Genomic DNA, 12803 nt, shown 5'->3' with positions numbered 1-12803 from the left:
TTCGTTCAGTACTTGTATGGGTTGAAGGTATTATTCGAAAAGAAGGAGTTCCTCAAGAACCACTCGCCCCTATCATTCGAGTTCTCCCCTCTCAAGATCTATTTATTTGGCTTGCGCTGTCACAGACAAACTTCCCTGCCGCCAGTCGAACGAGTTTCCTGTTGCCAGTGGAGCACCGAGGCAACGTCCATCAAGGATCTTTAATAAGCTCCAGGGTGGCCAGTGCATTAGGTGCTGTGTACTTCGTGCAGCAGAGTTTTCGGAGGAATTTGATACCTGCTGTATCTGTATCCTTACAGTACCTTAATAACAGCACCCTAACAGGTGGTTGAGAATATACTCTCTTTAGCAGATGGGCTTTCAATTTAAATTCAATAGAAGCTTCCCCTAACTGTAAAGTGTAATATAGTACACTATAGGTAATATAATAAGCCTTTTAACTATAATTAGAAATACTATAAAATTTATAAAACCTATTAAGTAGTCTCCTAAAGATACATTTTATAGAACCAGTCTGTTTGCATCTTCACTTAATCACTAATTGATAATAGGAAACCCAAGTAAACGCATTCCATTCTCAACCACTTGCTGAACGGAACGATATAATTCCAGGCGTGCTCGAAGAACGCCAGGGTCATCCTCTTCTGGTGAGTTGCTCAGTTCATTTTCGCCAGCATCCACTCCTTCCTCGTCGTTTTGTGTGTCCTCATGATCGTCGTCGAGGTCAAGGGCATAAGCAAGCTGGGACAGATAGACCAGGATGGTATGGGGCTCCAATGATTTGAAGGCGGCTGTTGTCACTTCTGGGTATCTGGCGAGAATGCCGAAGAGCTCGGCCATTGCATCATCTTCAAACACCGAAGAGTTAATAGCAGCTGCTTCGACGGTCTCGGTCTGGAGCTCCGAGATAGCCGATATAATCTTTGCATAGAATTGTTGTAGGTTGAGCGCCGCCCCTTCCTCTTGGGCCATGTGGTCGACTTGAAGTGCGTAGCTGTGAGACCGCTTCTTGACAGCAATCTCCCGCGAGACAAGGGCGCCGACGGCCATAGCGTCTCCATGAACTACAGTTCCTTTCTTGTTGGGCTCGTGAGTGGAGTTGGAAATAGGTGGCATTGCCAACGAGCAATTGCATTCATCTAAAATGTTATCAAGCAACAAGGGCCCTTTCATATGTTCGGGAAGACCTTGAAGCTCCCCGAAGCTGGCATGCTGTATCTTGTCAGCAATATCAGCACGGTCCATTAGCTTCAGTGTAATGGAAAGCTGTTGAAAATGAGACGATTGGCGTGAAGAGACAACGTAGATCATCTTGTCGAAATGGTACGTGCTGTATCGGTCGATGGCAGCACCAATGTCGCGCAATAGGTAGGTTGTCGTTCCGTCATGGTTGCGGAGAACCTGGACTCCCAGACCTTTACCAGCTTTCCCGGAGTGCTTGGTAAAGTCTATGACCCACGAACCTTCATCGTTTTGGTCAAGCAAGCCTTTAGCCCTCAGTGCGGCCTCCACCGCATTCATCGTCTCCGGGTTGACTTGAGATTCACCCGAGAACTCGTCAAACTCGACCCCCATACGAAGGTAAGAGGCACGAAGATGACTGACACCGAGTTCCCTAAACTGCGACCATAGGTGCAGGGCAGCTTCGGATCGCGACTCCAAGTCCCGGAAGAAAGTGTCCCTTTCGGCGAAGAGCCCTTTTCCTTCAATGTCTGCTGTGCTGCTACCTTGATCCTTGGCCCGCCTGCTCTCTTCCTGCTCGGGTTTGAACAATGCTTTGATCTGGAGGTAGACTTCAAGCATATGCTCAAGCGGCTTAGTCTTCAGGATATCCTCGGATCCAAAGCGGCCAAAGCCAATGGCCAACAATGCGATCTCTTTTCCCCAATCTCCAAGGTAGTTGAGCTTCACCACGTCCCAGCCCATAAGCTCGTAGATGTTTGAGATGAATAAGCCAATCAGAGTGCTCCGAAGGTGATTACCGTTGAACTCGCTTCCAACATTTGGAGAGGAAAATTCGACAATTACCTTTTTGCGACCAGGGCTGTGGACGGAAGCGCCATGGTCGAAACTCTCGGCCCTGCATCGACCATATGCTGACTTGCGGTCTTGGATGTATGGAAGAAGGAGATTTGGGAGCGCCGTTGGGGAGAAGTAGAATGTGATGCGTGGTCCATCGGCAAAGGGCGCCGTAAAGAATGGGGATGGAGGTAACTGGGTGCCCTTATTAATGAATGTGATTGGCATTGAGGCATATCCTAAATACACACCTTTCGGCTCACATCGACTGAGCTCATTGGCGACCCAGGGTCCCTTAGCTTGAGCTTCGGCACGATGAGCTCGAGGTCTCCCATCGATGAGTCAGCGATGGCATCGTACGCTGAGGATGCATCGCAGTTGACAGCCGAGGCAATCAGGCCGGCCAGATGGGACCTGAACACATCCAGCGGCTTAGCGAGCATGTCAGCAGATGGAATTTCGGGCACGTCTGACTTCAGCCCAAGTGTGGCAAGCTGAGAGCCCAACTCGGCAGTCGTCATGGTGAGGCTTATCATGATTGATAGCGAAGCGTAGGCTAGGACTATTAAGACTTGACCGGTAATGTTAGCTCAACGTGCGAACAATTCGTTGTTAGTCTGATGCGCGAATCTGTTGGCGTAAGCAAATGCCAGTCGCTGCCGCATCGCACGCGTTGACCGGTAAGGCAATCATGGCGTAGGCAGAATGTGGAATCTAGCGAAGATATATGGATAGTATAAGGCAGTTGGGTACCAACAGGTAGTCATGTGAGTAGACTGCGGCATTGCCTGCGTGCGTCCTCGTAGAACCAAATCAGCCAATTGACGGTCGACAGCAAGCCTCGCATACCTGTTGGTGTAGGGTTGACTCCACATCCAAAAAGTGCGGGTGTCAGCTCTGAAGATTGCCTAGCTCCACATCCTCTTCGAAGCCCGAGTTAGCGCCCGATGCCCAAGCTACTTCACGTAAAAGTCGGCGGCGTGGTTGGGCAAGTTGCCAAATTGATGCCATCATAGCCTGGTTCCAACCCCATCCTCGTCTTAGATGTTGATTCAAGGGTCCACCATCGTTTTGGTCGTCTGCGCGGGTATTAAGGCGCTTCTTGATGGTGTCAGTCCAGCCAGGTATTGGATTCTGGCCCGGTTCAATGCACCAGCATATGCCGAAAAGCACAGCGGTAATCATGACGAACCGCAAGAAGACAGGCCCGAATGTCAAAATGTCTGCTTGGATGATGGAGGCCGAGACGACGACTGGAGTCATGACCTGGATCTAGGTTGGGCCAAGTTAGAGACGCAACATGGTGGGGCATACGTTTCGCGACTTACGAATGTGAGTTTTAGATACTGTAGGACGTTCCCAGGGCCGCCTTGGACCCCATTAGCAAGCTCCAGCTATAGGATGTTAGCAAGTTGACGACGCGCCGAGTACTTCAGAGAAAGGCGAAATACTTTAAAAAAAAATAAAAACAGTCGTTGATAAGGGCACAGGCGATCGACAAGGAGACCTTATTGATAACCGATAAGTACTCACATCTTTGCGAAATCCATCGCATTTTGTCTTTGCCTTGGATAGGCTGTCCAGAAGACGATTCATCTCTATAGTTTGGCCCTGAATCTCATGAAACAACGTCGCCGAAGGACGATTGTACGCGAAGTTTTCCCTCTCAATCTCAAAGGCTTTCCAGCATCTCAGAATACTAGAGAGGCCGTCCGAGAGAAGATCAAGGAGCTGCTCCGTTTGTCTGAGCCACATTCGCTTGTTCTCAGCCGACTCGTAAAGGCTTTTGGCGGAATCCCTCGAAACTGTGGCGCAATTGCGCGTTGTGCGATTTTCATGGAGCTATAAAGGTGTTATTGAAGTTTTGAGCTAGAGGTACTTACAAAGCTCACATAGTCCGACATTTTGTCTTGAACAAAGTCAATGATCTTAAAGAACTCCTCATAGATTTGGGTGAACCGTTTATCCAGGATCATGAGAAAGTATTCCCGCGGATCTGGACATTTCGTCCAGACTTCTTTGTCTCCGATCAGTGCAGGGTCCCATTCGCTGACCTCGGAGTCTTCATGTGTTCTATAAAATTCGACTGTGTCTTCGTGGTCCTCGTCGGAGTCATAAAAGTAGGTGTCGACAAGAGAATACGTGGTCCACACGGATCTATTATAGCCACATATCATCAGGGAGTAGTGAACCTCGTGGAGTGTGTCGACGCTGGCGAATTCAGACTTGATCTCGATAGGTTTTGAAAGGAAGGAGAGGGGGCGGGATTCCCTCCACGGTCTTCCATTGCGCTTCTTGCGGGGGTCCTCCCTCCTTCTGGCCCTAGGTTTTTGTCTCTTCAAGACGAATGACGGCAGGTGGAAGGTAAAGGAAAAGGTTCGGCCTCCAGTCTTTTCTTCAAAGTCAGCAAATATGTGCGAGAACAGGAGCGGGTCATTGAGATAACTGGGAAATACAATACTAACACCGACGTTGAATCCAATTGAAGCGGGCGTGCTGTGAGCCTTGATGTACTTGAAAAGGAAACCCCCCAGCTCGTCTCGTCCCAGGCCTCCAATGTTGAGGATGAGAAGACCCATGGATTCTGTCGTCGGGTGGTGAATGTGGCTAGGTAGGAAGGCTGAAGTTAGCGACCCGCACGGGTTCTGGGGCGGCCGCAGCGCAGGAAGCGCACGCACGTCGAGGTACTGTGGACTTACAACCGTCGTATGGACGCGTCAGGTTCCCCGGGTTGACCAAAACGCTGATATCGTTAGTCATCAGGCTTGGAGAAAAAGAAAGGATAGAGAAGCTAGATCGCGTTGGAACCCCCTACCTTTAATTGCAGCTTCTGGTGGGCTGCCGGAGCAGGCATGACGCCGTTGTAGGCGCGACACCGGTGCCCATCGCCGTCGTGCAACCATAGTTCAGACTGGCAGCTCTCAAAGTCACCATCCAGTATTTTCTGGAGTGCAGTATCTAGATCGATAGACTTTAGGCAACCGAGCATATAGCTATTCCTAGGAGAATAACCCGGCATGGCTAAGAAGAGCTGCAAAGGGGTGTCATCCCCGTTTTCCCGGCGTGCCTGCTCTATCCAAGGAACATTTTCATTCTTCAGACAGGGTTCTCGACGATCAAAGTCGAAAGACATGTCGACATGGATGGGTCACTACCCCACGCGCTCGAGTACTTAGTGAGGGCAGCTACTGACAACAGTTTGAAGAGATAGCGGCGGTCGATGCCTCTGGCTGTCGCTAGTGAGATTTTCAACTTCATTCAGTCAGAATCGGTCATATATGATAGATCATTCAACATCTCTTCGACTATCCAAGCTAGTCATGCACCAATCGGCTCTCCGATTCATTCCACTCTGTCACGTGTACTTGCCTCCGATCAGGCATCATCGCATACCCAAACAGCACATTGTACTGAGGGCCTCAAAACCTGACTCACAACCCAAGGCAATAAATATGAGTGAGAGATTTGGTCACACTTCCTCACTAGCTTCTGCCTTGGCCGCCTTCTTGTCGACGTGGACGACTGTCGAGCATCGTTCGATCAGTCAGCGAAAATGAACGAGGTATTATAGACGATGTCAAATTGACGTCGCCTCACTCTGAAGAGGGCTGGAGCGGCCAGCGTTGAACGCGCGCGGGATATCACTGGAACATATTTGCCTCGGTGTCAATGGACTCGGTGTCGGTACAACAATTGTCCTCGACCGCGCTCGAGAGGGAGTTTGGCGAAATTGGCCCCAGGCTCGGTTTCGACTTGACCTTGACCACGGGGCAATAGACACATCTAGGCGTGCCACAGAAGCTGCAAGGGTCAGTTCTCATTGACATCCCTGATTGTCCGCAAGCGCACTATCTAACAGTCAACAACATGTCACCTAACTTGGTCGTCGCATTTGCTCCATTGTCACTTACACAGGTCCAGAGAGCGACCTGCTTGCGCCGTGGCGCAACCACTCGCGGGGGTCCCATATCTGCGTCAGCGGAACTCCTTCTCAGCAACCATTTCGCGGACCAAAGGGTGGGTCGCTGAGGCTCACCCTCCAAGCCCAAGCCGGCGAACTCCGGGTCCACCCCGAGAGTCAGCGGTTCGGCTGCTCCGTTCGCTGGCACCTCGCACGGCGGACACCGAAGAAAATGAGCAAGGTGCCAGCGAACGGAGGAGACGAGACTCCTGTTCGAGTCGCTGGGGCCGGGCTCGGTGCCCGATCTAATTGTTGCCTTTGGTGTCATTCGGACTTAAAGAAAGAGATAGCTATGAAGAGTGAAGCCTAATACGAACAAAACAGCATATGAATTCAAGCTGGTTTGTTGGTGGCTTTAGAAGGGCTTTTGCCCTGATTTAGTGCTGGGATAGGTATATCCTATAAGGGTCTTAAATGTTAGTGCGTTACCTGTAGCAAAGTTGCAATACTTATATCTCCTATAGGATATAATTAATAAATAAGTACTTAATAACAGTTCTATATAGATCTTCTTATATTTTACCTACTATTTAATATCCAGTTGCAATATATAGAAAAATCAAGCTGCCAATAAGAGGAAGGAATTGCTTTTAAGTATACCGTTTTCATTTGAGACCACTGAGGGCTGTAGTAAATTCGCTGCAGGATACGTATTACTGCTCGCTCTCCGGAAGCCGAAAGTGGGAGCCAAAAGCGGGAGCCGAAGACGGACCCACTCTCAAACTCCAAATGAAGAGATATTCGGGAAGGCTAGGCCTGCTGTACGTGCTCGGGCACTGGGTAGAGACTGTTGGTACAAAGCCACGAAGCAGCGGGTCAGATAACCGGGAAATATGGGAACAGCTGATCAGCGTCATTGGCGTTGGCGAAGTGGGGTGAGTTGGATTAACACTCACTGATTCGATGACCTTCAGCTGTTTGCCGGACCCCGCTGACCGGGCATAATCGTTAAATCAATCAACCAATCAACCCGGGCGTCCCAAGATCCTTTTCTCCTCTTTATTCCTTAAGGTAAATACTTTCCTTTTTACGGCCAGTTGCAAGCCGCTAGTATTCTAGGCTAGGTTAAATTTATTTATCTCTTTATATATAAAATTATTATATAGTATATTTTTATCTATTAAAATTAAATTAATTAAGCTGCTTTATAATTATTTAAGTAATAAAGAATTAATATACTAAACTATACTATATAAAAGAGGTAAGGTATATAAATTAAGTAGTTTTTAAAATAATATATAGGCTAGAAAAATAGTATTAAGTGCTATTAGTAATAGTTATTTTAATTAATATATATAGATAAAAAGGATATATTTTATAAAAGTAATAGAAATTAATATATAAATAAAGAGTATATAATTTAATATAATATAAGCAGTCCTTAATATAAAAAAGTTATATTAAATAATAGTAGTATTTATAACCTCTAGCTTATTAATCCTCTTATATAATTAATAAAGGTAATAGATTTCTATTATATTTAAAAAAACATATTAAAGAGGTCTTAATTAAGGCTATAAGTAATAAATATTTAAAGTCTTTTACTTATAGACCTTTAAAGTTTTATAAACTTATTAATAAACTTACTATTTTTATATAATAAACTTATTTAAATTTAAATTTAAGTATTTATATATAATACTATATTTAAAAACTTTAAAAACTTATTTTTTAAACCTAAATTTAAGTATTTATATACCTTTAGCCTTTAAAAGTTTTTAATAAGTATTACTTATATCTTAACTTTAAATTTAAGTATTTATATATATTATTCTTTATTTCTCTTTTTAAGCTTTTAATATTATTTTATTTTATTTTTATATTTTTTATTTATATATTTTTTATTTATTTATTATTTTAATATAATAGTTAGGGTTTTAAATAAGAAAATTAGTTTATAATAAGTTTATATTTATAAAATATATAAGGCATTAAATTAAATATATTAATAAATATTATATCTATTAATAATTAATAATATAAATAAGGCTTATTAAAGTAAAAAAGTATTATTAATAGCTAGTAAGTTAAGTTTTATTTAATAATAAATAAATATATATATATACTTAAGGTAATTAGGTTAGTCCTTTTAGTAATTATTAATAATTAAAAATAATTATTAAATAATTATACACTAATTACTATACTTTCTTATTAGGTTTAGGTAATTATTTATACTTAAAGGAAATTTATAAAGTATATATAATATAACTATAAAAGTTATAATAGTAAGTAGCTAAAAGCTTTATTAAAAAAGGAAAGTAATAATATTAATACTATTAATATAATAGCTTAATATTAAGTATTTAAAATTTATATTAATATTAAGCTTAATCTTTTTATAGATATTAATAAAAGGGTCTTTTTTATTTTTAATAGCCTTAAAAAACCTAAAGAAAATATATTAAAGTTCTATATTAATAAAAAAGTTAAGATTTTATTATATAAAAAGACTATTACTATTATATATACTTAAATTTAATATTTTTAAATAGTTATACTTATATTTAATAGAATTAAGTAGTTTTATATTACTGTTTTAACCCTTATTTTAATTATATATCTTAAAAAGCTAATACTTTCTTTTGCTATAGATTATATAAAGAATTAGCATAAATAATACATTTCTATAGGCGCTTGCTTCTGGGTTATGGTTTCTAGTTCTAGTTCCTATAAAAATTAACGTATTAGCTTAATTTAATTCATTTATCAATCTCCATCTAGCAGGTCCTTGCTGCCTCTTATAAAATAGCTGAACCAGGCTGAGATGCGGCTGGATAAGTTGGAGATAATTTTTCAAGGTGTGATTAGGACGACATTGTGGCTTAAGATACTTCCTTGGGATTGAAAGGGTACCTTTAAGCGAGCGAAAGTCGACGTCGTGCGGGGCGGCGGATAGTTGATGTAGGAGGTCGAGTCGGGGGCTTACTATAGCCGCCGAAGCATGAGTACTACTTATGCTGGCCTTGGCTGTGATTATAGCGGCACCTGGAGAACGAGTGGTGGCTGTAGTCATATCAGATCGTTCCAGGTCGGCTCTGGCTGTACGTTCTCGTTTACCTTCTCCTTGGGCGCATTATTGACTGGTGTCGTAGGAGGTATGAATATACTTGAGATATGCAGATACAAAAAATAGAAAGGCAAAGGAAGGCAAAAGGAACTAGAATTTGGCGGTGATATGGACTAGATTAATAACAAGGGACTAAGCTAAGATAACTATCGACACGGTAATCTTACATTATAGCTAAAAGTAAACCAAGTTAAGTTTTACTATTCCCCCGAGATCTAAGTATTGACTCGGCCAGGTGTTTTAGCTTTTCTAAAGGGGACCCTTCTAATACCTCTAAGCCCTGCATCTTATGGGGATCTAGATACTTCTTGAAGAAGAGGTAATAGCCGGACTTTACTATTGAATCCCTGAACTTATCTGAAATAAGTAGGGTGTTATTTGAAAGATCTTTAATAAGTCTGTAGGGATCCGCTCTAGCCTCTTCGATAAGATAAGGAAGCGTCTTTTCAGCATCGTGCCTACAAAAGGCTGCCGCTAAAATACCACTATATCTACTATCCCCTAGCTTGATATTCACATTTGCGCCATGTTTGATAAGAAGCTTGGCGACGATTAAGCTGCCTCTGTAGGCAGCAGAAGTAAGTGGAGTACCGAAATCGCCGGGAACGTGCAAATCCACGGTTGCTCCTGCCTCGATTAACACTTTCGCAGAGCTTTTGTTATCTTTAAATATTGCAGATTCTAGTGCACACTAGAACAGACAATCCCGATAAAGAGCGTCTGGAAGAGCACCGTACTTTAGTAGTAGCCTGACCAGTTCTGGACATTTCTGCCGGGCCGCCTGGCATAACGGACAACTATTTGTGTCGAGGTTCGGATCGGCGTTACGTTCTAAGAACTCTGCAACGCAGTTAAGGTTTCTCGATTTTATTGCTTCGTTTAAGGCACTGGAACCAATGGGCGAAACCGTGTTGAGTCTAATGCCTAAATCCATGAGCTGGTGACGGAATCCCACGCTTCCGTATTTCGCAGCTAGGGAGAGAGTGTCAAGCCCCAAGTAATTGAAATCTCCCAGATGAAGCTGGAGGCTATCTTTGGCCCATTTTTCCTCGTCCAGGTCTAAACCTAAGCTGACTATTCCGAATGCTGGGTTTTTGGTAGGCATCAAGTCGTCCACCCAGACCCTTGAATCGCCTTTGCCCAGTATCAAAAGTTGCCGTTTGCGGACGTATTTCAACCATGTTCGGTACTCGACGGCAGAGTCACCAGGGTCAGTGGAGGAGATCATGAACTTTCTGAGAACTTTCGAGATGGGTTTTCTTATTTCGTATGGCAGATACTGCAAGGACTTGATGTGCGACACCCAGTACTGTGCGACGTAGTCTTCGAAGGTTTTTTCGGAATCCGGGTGCCAAAGGCTGACAATACTACGGAGAGACACTGAGGCAATTAGGTACTGGACAGTGTCGATAAGTGCCAAGAGTGACAGCATGGCCACCTCAATCTGAGCGTCTTCGTTGGTCCATTTCCTATGGTGCTTCTTTTCTCTGAAATATTCTTGGACAGATGTATGAGAAAAAGCCCATTCGTCGCGATCGCCTCGAACGATGAGATGACGGCAGATGTTTTCGAGCGCTTCTACCGATAGACGGCGATTCCTGGTATCCAGAACCGGATCGTCATGGCCGTCGACTAAACGAAGCTGAACTGCCGAAAGAAGTTGCTCTGTGGACAGTGGATCAAACGCGTATAAGACCCATTTCACAGCTCTTTGTAGATAGATCCTGTCGTAAGATTCAGTCCGTTCATATAACTCGTCGTATGCTTCGGCTAGGCCGTGTGGGAGCTTTCCGAGTCGTGCTTCTACTGCCTCCGGAGATTGGAGAGCGATAAGCAGTTCTATCTGCAAATGCGCCCATCTAAACCTGTTTTAAGTGTCAGCATTCTGATCCAACAATACAAATTGAGTCATAAAAATAATACATTCCCTGAGCACCACTGCCTATTCTCTCCACAATGTTGTTCTTAATAGAACTGTGTTTCTAGCGACACCCAGGTCTCTTGACTATCTCCTGAATATATTTCTTATAAATATCTAGTAACAGTCTCTAGTAATATCTATTAACTATTTTTATTAAAACTAAAAATATACTAATAAAGATAAAAATAAGAGATTATTAAAATTTTATATATAAAGATTATTAAACTTTTTAAAGTTAAAAAAAAAAATAATTATTATAAAAATAATATTAAAATACTTATATTTAATTTTATTTAGGTTTTAAAAAATAATAGTTAAATATTAAGGTATAAAAATTAGGTTTATTATTTATTTATTATTAAAATAAAGTTTATATAATTAAGGTTTAATTAATATAAAGTAAGATAAAGGTAAAGACTTTATTAAAAAAGTAAATATAAGTTAAATAAGTATTAAAAATAATAATAATTTATTATAAAAGAAACCTTAAATAATTAAAGTAAGTAGCTATTAATTTAATAAGCCTAATCTATAATATAATATAGTATTAAAATAGTTACTATAATAGATCTATTTATCTATATATAAAACTTACTATTTATTATATATAAAGTTTATAATTTTAGCTATATAGCTAATAAGATATTTAAGTATTTAAAAATAAAATATTTAATAATTTAATTTATATAGGTAAAGGCAATTAATAAAGCTATTATATTAATTATAAAGATAGCTTAAAATTAAATAGACTTAAAGGACTTTAAGTTTTTTAATCTATTAGATAAATTAATTTTATATTTAAAGCTATTAATATTAAACTATAAGAGGTATTATATATATAGTTATATTAATCTATATAAAAGTAATATATATTATTACTACTAAATAAAATATAAATAAAAAAGTAATTAAATAAAAAAAGGTAATATTAAAAAGAAATTAAAATAGTTAAAATAGGTTTTATAAATTAAAAGGATATAATACTAGTAATTTTTTAAGTATTAATAAAGAAATTAATAGTTTAAAGTATATAAGCCTAAATACTATTTATAGATAATTTATTATAAATTAACTATTAAAATAAGTAATCTTACTTTAGCTTTTATACTTAATTATTTAATACTAGGCTAAGTAGCTAATTAGCTAAAATTTATACTAGCTTTATACTTAAGGTTAGTTAGTATAATATATAATTAGTTTAAAAAGCTAGGGTTAATTTTAGTTATAAATACTTAAATTACTTCTTAACTTTTTAATTTACTATTTAACTCTTTAATTTATTACTTAACTCTTTAATTTACTACTTAACTTTAGGTACTATTTATAGATAATTTATTATAAATTGGCTATTAAAATAAATAATCTTACTTTAGCTTTTATATTTAATTATTTAATATTAAGCTAAATAGCTAATTAGCTAAAATTTATATTAACTCTATACTTAAAGTTAGTTAATATAATATATAATTAGCTTAAAAAGCTAGGGTTAATTTTAGTTATAAGTACTTAAATTATTTCTTAACTCTTTAATTTATTATTTAACTCTTTAATTTATTACTTAACTCTTTAATTTACTATTTAACTCTTTAAGTTATTATTTAACTTTTTAATTTACTATTTAACTTTTATAAGTATTTAGTAACAGTCTCTAGTAGTATCTATTAACCATTCTTATAAATATCTAATAACAGTTTTTAATAATATCTATTAACTATTCTTATTAAAACTAAAAATATATAAATAAAAATAAAAATAAAAAATTATTAAAATTTTATATATAAAGACTATTAAACTTTTTAAAATTAAAAAAAAAATAATTACTATAAAAATAA

The 12803-nt window shown here is 39.5% G+C and overlaps 3 protein-coding genes across 3 annotated transcripts; all 3 read right to left on the bottom strand.

Annotated features, from left to right (window-relative positions):
- Window positions 1-537: 537 nt before the first annotated feature.
- Window positions 538-2540, bottom strand: FMAN_14330 (uncharacterized protein; the record flags this gene model as incomplete). The annotated part of the gene is made up of 2 exons (XM_041825009.1): window positions 538-2214; window positions 2271-2540. 2 exons carry the CDS (start codon window positions 2538-2540, stop codon window positions 538-540), a joined length of 1947 nt encoding a protein of 648 aa, XP_041690433.1.
- Window positions 2541-2910: 370 nt separating this feature from the next.
- Window positions 2911-5152, bottom strand: FMAN_14329 (uncharacterized protein; the record flags this gene model as incomplete). Its single annotated transcript, XM_041825008.1, has 6 exons — window positions 2911-3291; window positions 3348-3413; window positions 3553-3861; window positions 3912-4626; window positions 4719-4762; window positions 4835-5152. 6 exons carry the CDS (start codon window positions 5150-5152, stop codon window positions 2911-2913), a joined length of 1833 nt encoding a protein of 610 aa, XP_041690432.1.
- A 4589-nt stretch (window positions 5153-9741) lies between these two features.
- FMAN_14328 (uncharacterized protein) lies at window positions 9742-10962 on the bottom strand (the record flags this gene model as incomplete). The annotated part of the gene is made up of 2 exons (XM_041825007.1): window positions 9742-10915; window positions 10946-10962. 2 exons carry the CDS (start codon window positions 10960-10962, stop codon window positions 9742-9744), a joined length of 1191 nt encoding a protein of 396 aa, XP_041690431.1.
- Window positions 10963-12803: the final 1841 nt, after the last annotated feature.

This window comes from Fusarium mangiferae, assembly GCF_900044065.1.
Source record: "Fusarium mangiferae strain MRC7560 genome assembly, contig: FMAN_scaffold020, whole genome shotgun sequence".
NCBI lineage: Eukaryota > Fungi > Ascomycota > Sordariomycetes > Hypocreales > Nectriaceae > Fusarium > Fusarium mangiferae.
This window is presented reverse-complemented; position numbering and strand designations above follow the sequence as displayed.